General features: G+C 49.7%; 1 protein-coding gene across 4 annotated transcripts in view; it reads left to right on the forward strand.

The window, feature by feature from the left end:
* The window catches only part of Dgkd (diacylglycerol kinase delta), an 86,485-nt gene extending 75,078 nt beyond the window's left edge, over positions 1–11,407 (forward strand). For 3 of the 4 annotated variants that reach the window (XM_032901572.1, XM_032901575.1, XM_032901576.1), the window contains 12 exons: positions 1,589–1,699; positions 2,605–2,701; positions 2,895–3,002; positions 3,792–3,905; positions 4,657–4,791; positions 5,115–5,266; positions 6,503–6,614; positions 6,695–6,787; positions 7,526–7,645; positions 8,576–8,705; positions 9,755–9,885; positions 10,741–11,407. In XM_032901572.1, coding sequence (XP_032757463.1) covers positions 1,589–1,699; positions 2,605–2,701; positions 2,895–3,002; positions 3,792–3,905; positions 4,657–4,791; positions 5,115–5,266; positions 6,503–6,614; positions 6,695–6,787; positions 7,526–7,645; positions 8,576–8,705; positions 9,755–9,885; positions 10,741–10,830 — 1,393 coding nt within the window. In that variant the 3' untranslated portion in view covers positions 10,831–11,407. The remainder of the gene's footprint in view (positions 1–1,588; positions 1,700–2,604; positions 2,702–2,894; positions 3,003–3,791; positions 3,906–4,656; positions 4,792–5,114; positions 5,267–6,502; positions 6,615–6,694; positions 6,788–7,525; positions 7,646–8,575; positions 8,706–9,754; positions 9,886–10,740) is intronic. The other variant, XM_032901574.1, reaches the window with a different exon arrangement.
* The last annotated feature ends 216 nt before the right edge of the window (positions 11,408–11,623 follow it).

Here is an 11,623-nt window from a genome sequence, read left to right on the forward strand (position 1 = left end):
GATGGTATTTCTCATACCAGAGAAGACACTGTTTTAGTCATGTTCTCCTACTACTGATTGCAGCTTTGTGGGCAGCTAGAGACTGGTGGCAGCTGGCTATAAGTTCTTACTGTGTGGTGTGATGATGGAGTATGTGTGTGGTTCACAGTGGCCCTGTTTTGGAAAGGTGGCTCTTAAGTGTACAGCCTAGAGGTCCATGGGCCTCTGCTCCTGGTCTGGTCTTGTGCTCGGACCCTGACGTATTTCCTCAGCAGGGGCAGAGCTGTAGTTCCTCTGGAGGCCCAGACCAGGAGACTTCTTTGTTTACCTCCTTTGATGTCCTGGAAGGCCCCCATCTGTGGCTAAACATTTTTTCCCCTCTCTGTCATGGGTAGCTGCTTCCTCCTTGGAACCCTTCACCCAGCCTCTCCTACTCTTGTTCTTGCACCCTATTTTCTGTATTACTTTTTTTTCTTTCCTAGGACCTATAAATACTGTTTATCACATGCTCTTTAGCTTAGAAAATAGTTTGGCCCCAGAGCTTTTCTGAACAGTCACAAGGCACTTGAACTAGATGTATGATCAGGAAAGATGCTTGCTGTACAGATTGGTTCTCATCAGGTTGCAAGAAACATAACCTAAAATGTATTAGAATTCTAGGGCACACTTTGTGGAGCACCTCCTCTTGTCCAGCGTCTGTGGGAGTTCTCAGAACTTACCTTCCTCCTAGTGTCTGTCACATGGGACTGGGGGAGGGCATGGGATAGGACACATCTATGGCTCTAAAGGAGTGAGTGAGAACAGTGCCACAGAGTCACCAGTAGTTCTCTGGGGAAGGGAGGCTTTGGCCTTGGTACAGGGGTTTTCAGTCACTGCCCTTTTCACTTCAGAGGCTGGTTGAACAGTTCAGCAGTGCTAGAGAAGCATGTGTGAAGACCTCTGGGAAACAGGCTGGCAGTGCCTCAAGGGCAAACCAGAGGCTGTGTGTCCCAGTGGTTCTGCTCATGGTACAAACTCTATCAATTCTAAAACAAATGTCTACAGCAACATGGGCACTTATGTGCATAAGTCATTACTAGAACGCAAATAAATTTGAATGTTTACAGTTAGTGATAGACAAATGTAGTAAGGCCACATAATAGAAGTTTGCTTTGCATAAAGATAAACTGTGATTAAGGGAAAGGAGTCAGAGGACACTGTCTCATTCCATTTATTTGACAGGTCCTGGATAGGCACATCCAGAGGACCAGTAATTTCTGGGGCCTGAACAGTGAAGAGTAGGAGTCAGTGCAAGTGGTGGTGGTTCTGAAATGGGTGAAAGGACTCTGGAATGTACTAGAAACTGTTGGTCATGTACTTTGAAGTGATAGTGATTTGACATGTGAATAACATCTTGGCAGAGCTCTTACCAAACAAACAAATAAACCCTAAATCAGGGCCCTGAGTTCAAACTCTAAACTCAGGAAAAGGAAACAAACCAAGCCAAAGTGAAAACAACAGCAAAACATGGAAAAAGCCATGAGGTTTGTTCTGCGGGAGAAATGGCAGGGCAGTCACAGAGGAGCCTGTCAGGCAGAGCCATTGAGAGACTGTAAACTTGCCTTTGCAGAGAGTACTACACAGAGAAGTGTGTCATGAACAACTATTTTGGCATTGGCTTGGACGCAAAGATATCTCTGGACTTTAACAACAAGCGTGATGAACACCCAGAGAAATGCAGGTAGGTACTCCCTGTTGTTAGAGATGTAGAAAGAGGCAGTAAAGAAGCCAGCTCAGAAGGGGAGGGACTCCACCCCTGGATTGGCCAGCTGGGGCAGACTGGACATCAGGAAGGCAGTGATGCGTATGACTGTAGCGGGCTGTGGCTTACCCAGCACTGGGGTCTGTGGTGATGTGTTGGAGGAAGGTGACAGCAAGCTCAGCAGCCCAGCCCTGCTTATAGGGAGAGCTTTGCCATCCACAGACTGCCTACCTCCTCGCAGTTGTCATCAGGACGTGGAGTATGTAGAGGCTTGGGAATTCGGAGGTTATTTTCTCCCTTGTGCTTTTATTTTATTTATTTACTTATGTGTATGAGTGGGAGTGGGTGAGCAGATGCCATTGTGCATGTGTAGAGATTGGAAGACCACCTTAGGTGTCATGTGGTCCTTGGTTTACATCTAGTTTTGAGACAGTCTTCTACTTTTCACTGCTGTTTTCCTGGCTGACTGGCCCGTGGGGTTCTGGGGATTCTCCTGTTCTGCTTCCCATTAAGCCATGTGCCCTGGGATTTCAGATATGCTCTATTGCATGCAGTTGTATGTGGGTTCTGGGGATTCAAACCCCAGGCCTCATGATTGCATAGAAAGCACTTTATCCACTAGTCATCTCTCCAGCATAATTTCATAGCCACAGCCATGGTATATAATTTTCCTTCCTTCCTTCTCAGAGTGTGACTGCTCTCTTGGCAGTGTCAGTTTGCAGCATGCTTCCTCATCGCTAACTTGACTCTTCTTGCGTGTTTGAGAAGCCCAGACTGTTCTGTTCCAGTGTCCTGCTGTACAGTTGCTGAGTCCCCAAGTTTTATAGCAGTAACTCAGGCTATTGTAAGAGAAGCCCTGTCGAAGGTGGCACTTCTTCTTCTAGGAGTCGGACTAAGAACATGATGTGGTACGGTGTCCTTGGGACCAAAGAGCTGCTTCACAGAACCTACAGGAACCTGGAACAAAAGGTCCTGCTGGAGGTGAGTGGTAGCCTCTGGCCTGGTGGGTGATCTTCCAACTTTGGTTATAGATCATTCCTACTGAGCCTTGCCTGATGGTCCCTGAGGAGCCCTTGCCTTGGCCCAGGCCCCCAGCATATCAAATCGCTGCTAGGAGGAACTGGCGCATGCTGAGTGTTGCTCTTTTCTCTCCATTTGCCTTTCTGTGGTGCAGTGTGATGGGCGCCCGATTCCCCTCCCAAGTCTTCAGGGAATTGCTGTCCTCAACATTCCCAGCTATGCTGGAGGGACCAACTTCTGGGGGGGCACCAAGGAAGATGATGTAAGTGTGGGGTTTGAGGTGGGTGGGCTGGGCTCACAAGGTCATGAGGTGTGACTAGATGCAGTATCTCCTTGGTCCCGACAGTGGGCATGGTGGAGGACCAGGTAGACAGGCTCCCTCCCCTATTGGCCTGGTGTCTAGAAGGCAGGTCTAGCACATGATCAAGTGAGAAGCAGCTGAGACTTGAAGGAAAACTTAAGTTGGCCAAATTGGCAGGCACTAGATGGGGAGTATCCTGTGTTGACAGAAGAAAGAAGATGTGGAAGCTCAGAAGTTAGAAGGGAACAGTTTCCCGACTGTAGTGTCGAATGTGCACGGAGAGGGAGATGCCTGGAGAGCCTGCACTGCATGAGGCAATAGAAGCCAAAAGCAGAAGTCTGGACTTTATGCCAAGAACATAGGAAGATAGTAATAGGCTTTAACCTGGGTTTGCATGTAATTAAGAAAAGCAAAACAAAACCAGCTAGCATTTACTGCATACTTGTGTGTAGGCCACTGTTCTAAGTAGCTGGAATTTGTTTGCACATTCATTCTGTAACCTCCCTCTCCTAAGCAAGCAGTGTTATCTCCCTCTGAAGGAAGGAGGGCATGAATAACTTAGCTATGGCTAATAAATAGCAAGCTTGAGAGCTAGTCTCAGGCAGTGGGCTTCTGGGTACAGACACCAACCCTGCACTACACTTACCACCATCGCCGCACCGCATGTGGGTTGGGCTTGTCTGTCACCAGAGCAAGAAGGAGACGTGCTTGGGGAAGTGAGGCAGACAGCTTTCATGCTGGCCCTTTCAGACTTTTGCAGCTCCATCATTCGATGATAAGATTCTGGAGGTGGTCGCTGTGTTCGGCAGCATGCAGATGGCTGTGTCTCGTGTAATTAAGCTACAACATCATCGAATTGCCCAGGTACTGGCCATGCTGTCCAGGGGTCCAGCCCACCCCATTCTGGGGCTCATCCCTGTTTGGAGAGGCAGGGCCTGGATTTGCTCGTAGTAGAGACCCAGGAAGAGAGATGCCTAACTAGGACCTAGAGGCAGCCTCCCTCTGCCTCCCTCTCCCACTGAGTGCTCTCTGAGTCTTGCTGAGGTAGAAAGGGCCCAGCTGAGCCCACCAGGGCTTGACAGACAGCACTGAGGCTAGCCAGAGAGCCCTGGCAGGGCAGGGCAGGGCAGGGCAGGGCTCCTGGCTTTAATTCTGTCAGCACTGCTGAGCTGGTATAGGTCCACCCACTTTGGGGATACAGGGAAGGAGCAACTATACATACAGTGCAGTGCTGATAAAGTCTATCGGATGAGATTGCTGGTGTCCTGCACTCTCCTGGTCCCCAGCAGTGAGCTGTTTAAAGTTTACCTTTTTGTTTTGGAGTGCAGTTTTGTAAAGAGAGTTGCAGAAGCCTGTTAGACTTTGCTCTGCCTGGGGATGTTTACATCTGTCAGGAACCATGACTCTTTGACCCCTGTAGCCCAATATCACTATCTGCACCCAAGATAACCTGATCTACCTATTCTAGATGTCTGGGGAGGGAACAGTGGGGGCAGAGGCTAGAAAAGGAGGACCAAGTAAATGGCTGTGGGTAAGGGGTGGGAGTGCAGATACTCAGAACAGCAATGTGCTTTAAATCTCCTGGCACCGGAGTAACAGCATGGCATCTGTTCAGTGTCGCACAGTGAAGATCTCCATCCTGGGGGATGAGGGCGTGCCTGTGCAGGTGGATGGGGAAGCCTGGATCCAGCCACCTGGGTACATTCGGATTGTGCACAAGAACAGGGCACAGACTCTGACCAGAGACAGGGTAAGAGCATTTGCCAACAAGGCCTGGTGGGGTCTGGGCTACTTACTCACTCATGGGCTCACCTGTATGTTCATCAAACAGGCGTCTTTGTTCTTGGACTCCTCTTCACTATACAGAGATTAGCTGACATAGTGGTGTGCCCTGTAGTCTCAGTAATCTAGAGGCAGGAGACCAGCTAAGGTTATATAGTGAGACATGTTCCAAAAGACACAAAGTTAAACTAACATCCTTTCCATACATAGCTCTTACCTTGGTGGGCAGATGATGTGTTCACCCTCTGGAGGGCACAGGAGGAAATCTGACTCTGGGTTCTAATGTCTTAGGCCTTTGAGAACACCCTCAAGTCTTGGGAAGACAAACAGAAGTGTGAGCTGCCCCGCCCACCATCCTTTTCCCTGCACCCTGAGATCCTGTCTGAGGAGGAAGCGACCCAGATGGATCAGTTTGGGCAGGCAGCGGGGAGCCTCATTCACAGGTAGGCTCTGCTGTGTTCCTTGAAACCTTGCAGGCTTTGGGACCTGGTCCTGCTTGCTGGCTCTGCTTTACTGTGGGGCTGAGCCTGACTTCCCTGGCCTAGTTTGCTTCTTTAGTCGAATCCTTTATTATTCAGGTTTGCACAGTGAAGACGTAAGATGCACAGGGATTTTTCTGAGCCACCAAAGCTTTAAACCCCATGCTGGGTTTCTGCGCAGACTGCTCTGTTATTTTATACAGGAAAGTCAACAGGCTTTTTTCTTGTTTTAGCTGTGGTTTGCAAGTGGTTTGTAGAGCTACCGTTGCTCTGTGGCATTGCCATTGTCTGTTCCTCCCTGCTCACCTGGGCTCTCTGGAAGCTCTGATCCTTTCAGCTCTCAGTAGTGCCCTTGGCTGTCCATTTCTTGTTTCTCTTTGGCTCTGGCTGTGGGTTCTCTGTGTGTTCTTCCAGGACATATTTGCCTTGTTGTGGCCAGCAGAGGCTTCAGGTTCCTTAGCAGGCCGATTTCTCTTTGATCCTTGTGGGCATCTTTAGGCACCTCTGCCCCCATGCTGTTGTCTCTAGACAAGCAGCTGATACTGGTGCAACCCCATTCTGCTCCTTTGCGTGTCAGCCATGTTTATCTAGCTCTGTGTTATAGGGACCATGGCCCTGCCACCTTGTAGTTCCTGGTAGCCTAGGAAGCCTGGCTGCTGGGAAGGCCTGCTTACTAGGTCAGCCTTCTGAAAGCCACCAGTAGCTCCATGCTTCCCACAGTATGTGCAAGTTTCTCCCTAGCTTATCTTACCACACCCAGCTTCTCTGAGATATCCCTGGTTGGCTCTTGGTCTTGACCCAGGCTGATCTGGCTCAGAGCTGATCAGCACACCATGTTACTCTGTCAAAGGTGCATCTAACTTGAACTTCCAGAATGTCTTAGCATGGTGCAGCATCCGTATCCAAGTCTCTGATTGCCAGCCTGCATGCACAGCTGTTCGCTTGCTTTCCATGTTATGAGGTTTCGTCTTACAGTTTCCTCCCTGGAAAACTAGGATTTGGCATCAGATTTCCCATAAAAGTCCACTATTTGTTGGTATTGGGATGAGATATACCTGTGGCTGTGACTGAGAGGTCATCGTGGCAAAGCTACTATCTCCATTGGTGTGTCAGACACCCCCCCACCCCCCCGCATATGTCCTCTGGGTGTGCTCATAAGCAGGGTGTAAGGCCTGACAGATGTGTGCCTCTTTCCTTCAGCATTCGGGAAATAGCACAGTCCCACAGAGACATGGAACAGGAACTCGCACATGCTGTCAACGCCAGCTCCAAAGCCATGGAGCGAGTGTACGGCAAGCCCAGAGCTGCAGAGGTACTTGGTCTTTTTGGGTCTGGCTCCTTCTCACCTTTGCAGCTCTTGGCCTTTCATATGGATGCATTTGTTCTTCTCAGGGGTTGAACTGCAGCTTTGTTCTGGAGATGGTGAACAACATCAGAGCACTGCGCAGTGAGACAGAGCTGCTGCTGGCTGGGAAGATGGCCCTGGTGAGCTGATAATCGACAGGAGGGTTCTGGCTGTATGTGAGGTGTATGTCCAGGGTGCTAGACATGTAAGGTAGCCGGTTCCTTCCTTCCTAGATTTATTTTTGTTTTATTTGTTTATACTGTTGCTGTCTTCAGACACACCAGAAGAGGGCATTGGATTCCATTACAGATGGTTGTGAGTTGAACTCGGGACCTCTGGAAGAGCAGTCAGTGCTCTTAGCTGTCCTCCAGCTCTAGGTGCCAGTCTTAACATTGGGTGTGCTGCACTGTCATCTGTCTCCACTCACTATGTGAAACTGGCTGTTGAGTTAACCCTTAGTTCACTGTGTGGGAGTAGGGGTATTGCTGGGCTCTAGGGTTTACTCAGATGGCTGCATATGACATGAAGAGCACTGCTGGAGCCTCCCAGCCTCGTAGCGTCCCACCCTCCACTCCAAAGAGGTGCTGTCCTGGATGCCCAGATGTTGCATTAGCTGCCTCCCATGCTTGTGCACTTTGTGACAGAACCCAGGGGGACCGTAGCTGGCCAGGTAATAGGGTTGCTGCTGTGGCTTCCCTAAGCCAGAGCAGAGGTCCACTCATCCTCACCTGTTCTGGGCTCAGGCCTTACCTTAGTTTCAGTTCTGCTAAGTTTTTATAGCAGCCAAAGATCTTGATCTAAGCCTTATCTGCCTGGCTTGGCTGGTCCAGGCTTGCTGTGCTTAATAGCTCCATTTCTCTCTCCCTTTTCTGGAGCAGCAGTTGGATCCCCCTCAGAAGGAACGGCTTGGGGCTGCCCTAGTTGAGATGGACCGGCAGCTCAGGAAGCTGACAGACACTCCCTGGCTTTGCCAGCCCATGGAGCCTGGTGAGGAAGAGGTATGTGGGTCCTTTACATAGTTACAGAGTTTAGTGGCTCATGCCATTAGTCCCTGTGTGCAATATAGCCCTTGAGGCAGCTGCTCTGCCTTCTGGAAACTTCTCTACTAAAATGGCTGGCCTTCAAGGTGGGGAGAAATTTAGAAATGGAGGAAGGAATTGAGGGTTGGGAATGGAAAGTGATCCATGACAAATGGGCCCTCACTGACTTTGAAACAGGCAGGACTGGGATGGAGCAGGGGAGGGGAGAGCAGGTGGCAACTTCTTGGAGATTGGTGACAGGAACTTGGTTGTGTGTCCATTCCCCATAGGTACTTCTGAGCTAAGGACCAAACCCAGGGCCTTGCGCTTGCTAGGCAACTTAAGAGATTCTTAATTGTTGCTTATCTGATAGTTTAAATAGACAGGGACCCAGGGCAGACTGTTCCAGGATAGAATCCACTTACAGCAGGAGAGCAGATGAAGGAGACAGAAGAGGGATGCCTCTGGGCTTCTGGTGTCTTAGAAATGGAACAGAAAGGGCCTAGAGAAAAGTCATTTTGGCCTCCTGTAACACAGGAGACAGTGTCCACTTTAACACAGTGACAGGAGAGAACTGATAGGAAACAACTGCCCAGCTCAGTCTGTGGGAACATGTAGCAGCAATATGTTAAGGATGAGAATGTTGTGGCTGGAGAGAGGGTTCAGTGTTTAATAGCACATACTGTCCTTCCAGAGGACCGGAGTTTGGTTGCCATCATGCAGGCAACTCACAACTAGTTGTATAACTTCACTTCCTTGCCCATTTCTGGCCTCCCTGGGCACCCATACAAATGTATAAGAACAAATAAGAGTATAAACCATTTAACTAACAAAAGTATCTCTTTCTACACCCAACTCCCAACTATAGATTAGACCTTGGCAATGAGTTTCTGACTCTGTGTTTCTTAGTCTCTCCAACAGAATGTGATGCTGGATCTTACTAAACGCAGCCGCAGTGGTAAATTCCGCCTTGTGACCAAGTTTAAAAAGGAGAAAAACAATAAGAACAAAGAAGTTCACAGTTACCTAGGAGCCCCTGGTATCTGCCCTTCTCCTGTGTCCCTCCCTCTGGCTGTCAAGATCCAGTTCTCCTGGTCTCTGCTTTTCTTCTCAGCATTGAGGCTCTTCCCCTTGGTCTTGTGCTATATAATCTCTAGTCACATTGGCTATACTAGTCTGTCTTATAGCTGTGAGACCGTACCTTGCTTGTTTTCTCTCTGTGTGGGTACTGACTGATGTCATGCTTTGCTTGAATGCACCTTCTATGGAGACTGTGGGGTGATGGGCAACTGAGCTGACCTGTCTACCCTGAATTTGGGGCTTGAAGTGGGGAGGACAACAAGAATGACGAGACGAACTTGGAGACACAAAACTAGACTCAAGACTGTACTGGGGTCCTCTGTGCCTGCTTCCTCTGGCAGGTTGCTGATTCCCATTTAATTGACTCACTGATGAAGGTTCTTAAGCCTGGCATTCCAGGTCACCAGTGATTGTGGGTGAAGAATCACTGGGAAATGGTGCTAAGGAACAGATTTTCCTCTCTGGATCAGTAAATTGGGTCTTTAATTTATCTTAGTGGTTGTTGGCCCTGAGTACTGTGTCTGCACCTTAAGGGGCCAGAGCTTGAATTGGTGTGGCATCTGCTGCCATTCAGGGCAGCTCCTGTCTGATTTTTTTGTCTTTGCATGTTTGTCTAGAATTGGGTTTATGTGAATGATGGTGGATCTGACTCTGCATGGCCTAAGTCTCTGCGCATCTCCTGTAGTGCTCCAGCTGTGAGCTCCTCTGTGTTTGGTGCTGTTTAATTCCTCTGGGATACAGAGGTATCCAAAAGGCTGGTGACTCACCTGGCAGGAATAATCAGCACTTCTGCAGTGCATGTCCCTTGGGAGGGTGGCTCTGTCTCCCTTACACTGCTGGAGCACACTGCCTGTGGCTTTTGAGGGCTATCTTGGGTGGCACTGCTAGAATGTCTTGGGTGCTGGTTGCATCTTGGGTAGCACTGCTGGGTGTCTTGGTGTTGGCTGCTGCCTACTTGGCGCTGGGCTCTGGGCATTCACTGCACTCGTGCTTTTCCGTCTCTGACAGTTCACCTCTGGGGGACAGAGGAGGTTGCTGCCTGGCTGGAGCACCTCAGTCTCTGTGAGTATAAGGACATCTTCACGCGGCACGACATCCGGGGCTCTGAGCTCCTGCACCTGGAGCGGAGGGACCTCAAGGTACTTCACAGGTGTCTTCCCAGAACCCACACCTGCACTTTACACACTCCTTTCAACTATGTCCTCTTCCCTGACTGTGTCCTAGCATCACTGGTCATCAGTTTTTCTTTTTGTGTATCCCAGGGTACACAGGTCTTTGTCTTTTATTGATGATGACCTCCCTTGATACAAATAAGCAAGGCCAGGTGCAGACATGATGGGAGAAGCCTTAATTCTCTTAGCCACAGAAGGAACTGTCTTAACCTTAGAAGCTAGGGGATGCTTCCCTGTGGTCACTAGTTCAGCTGAAAAGTTCTAGGGTCTAGTGGTTGGTGGGCCACACTGCTCCACAGTGAGTGAAGATGAAGAGTCTGCTTTCTCAAGGCTGGTCTCACAGGCAGCTGCTGCCACTTTGCCTCACAGGGAGAAGGGTCATGTGGTTCATCCTCCCATCCCTGTGCATGTGTGGTCTGTTCTGCACCCATTGCACTGGACTCACATCGCCAAGCCCTGGCCTGCTTGGTCTTGCAGAGAGGTCTCTGGGCATTGCTTCTGGTTGTGTCCAAAGGAAAAAAAAAAAAGGCCATGGGGGGGTCTCAACTGGTAGCTCTCCCAACACTACTTGCTGTCAGGCCTCTGTTCTTTGTCTGCTGGCTGTCCTTCACAACAGTACTCTTTGTAGGACACAGGAACCATGTGTTGGGTGTCTGCATGACTGACAGCTGTGCTGATTTCCTTCCTATTTTATCCATTGGCCATTTTCCTATTGTACTTGAGAAACTTGAGAAAGCTTGTTGGTGGCAACCCATTTGTAGAGCCTCTGGCCTGAACCCTCTTCCTGATATCCATGTTGCCTGTCTTCCTTCTCTGTTGCAGGACCTTGGTGTGACCAAAGTGGGCCATATGAAGAGGATCCTCTGTGGGATCAAGGAGCTGAGCCGGAGCTCCCCTGCCGCCGAGGCCTAGCCTCTGCGTTCTCTGCCTGCATCCTCCGCTCCTCCCGAGACTGAGGCCCAGGGAGGAAGGACACTGCCAGCACTCAGCCCCTGGCCTTTCTCATGGTGCTATTCCTTTTGTTAGTGACAGGAAGTCTGACGCCCGTTGGTAACAGCTTTGGAGTCTTGAACATACCAACACAGCTACCTTTGAGAATACTTTTCCTAGCTGCAGTCATTTGGGGCAGACTGTGTCAGGTCCACTTGTGGCTCTCGCTAACCTGCCTGTGGGCCACAGAGAATGTGGTGAATGAAGCCTGACCACCCCAGCACATGGCATCCCTGCAGAACCTTCTTACCTGTGGCACATGCTTGGAGTGTGCTGTGCACTCTCCTTTTCTGTGTCCTTTACTGGGTAGTAACATCTTCTGCCTCTATTGGCTCTCAGAAGCAGAGTTGGGTCTGGCCTCAGTGGCCCTCACCAGAATGTTCTCTGTGCCTGCTACTCACTCTGTGGTTCTTTACAGCAGCCTTTCAAAGGCCGCCCACTGCTGTTGCCCCTTTGTTCACAAGGTTTCATTGTTTTAAAAAACAAGCTTATTTACTTTCCTGGTTTGAAAGTGGCATGGATCTATCTCCAGGCTTCTTATAGTCTGTGAGGAAGAAGGAAAACCCTCCTGCTTAGGCCAGGCCTCAGGACACTTGGTTCTCCCCTCTCTTGTCCTTTGGGCTTTGAGCATACGGACAGTCCATGTGTCTCTTCACGATGCTACAGGTGTCTGCAGTCCGGTCTGGGCAGACAAGGAGGTGGGTTTACACTAGTT

This window comes from Rattus rattus, chromosome 4, assembly GCF_011064425.1.
Source record: "Rattus rattus isolate New Zealand chromosome 4, Rrattus_CSIRO_v1, whole genome shotgun sequence".
In the NCBI taxonomy this organism is placed as follows: domain Eukaryota; kingdom Metazoa; phylum Chordata; class Mammalia; order Rodentia; family Muridae; genus Rattus; species Rattus rattus.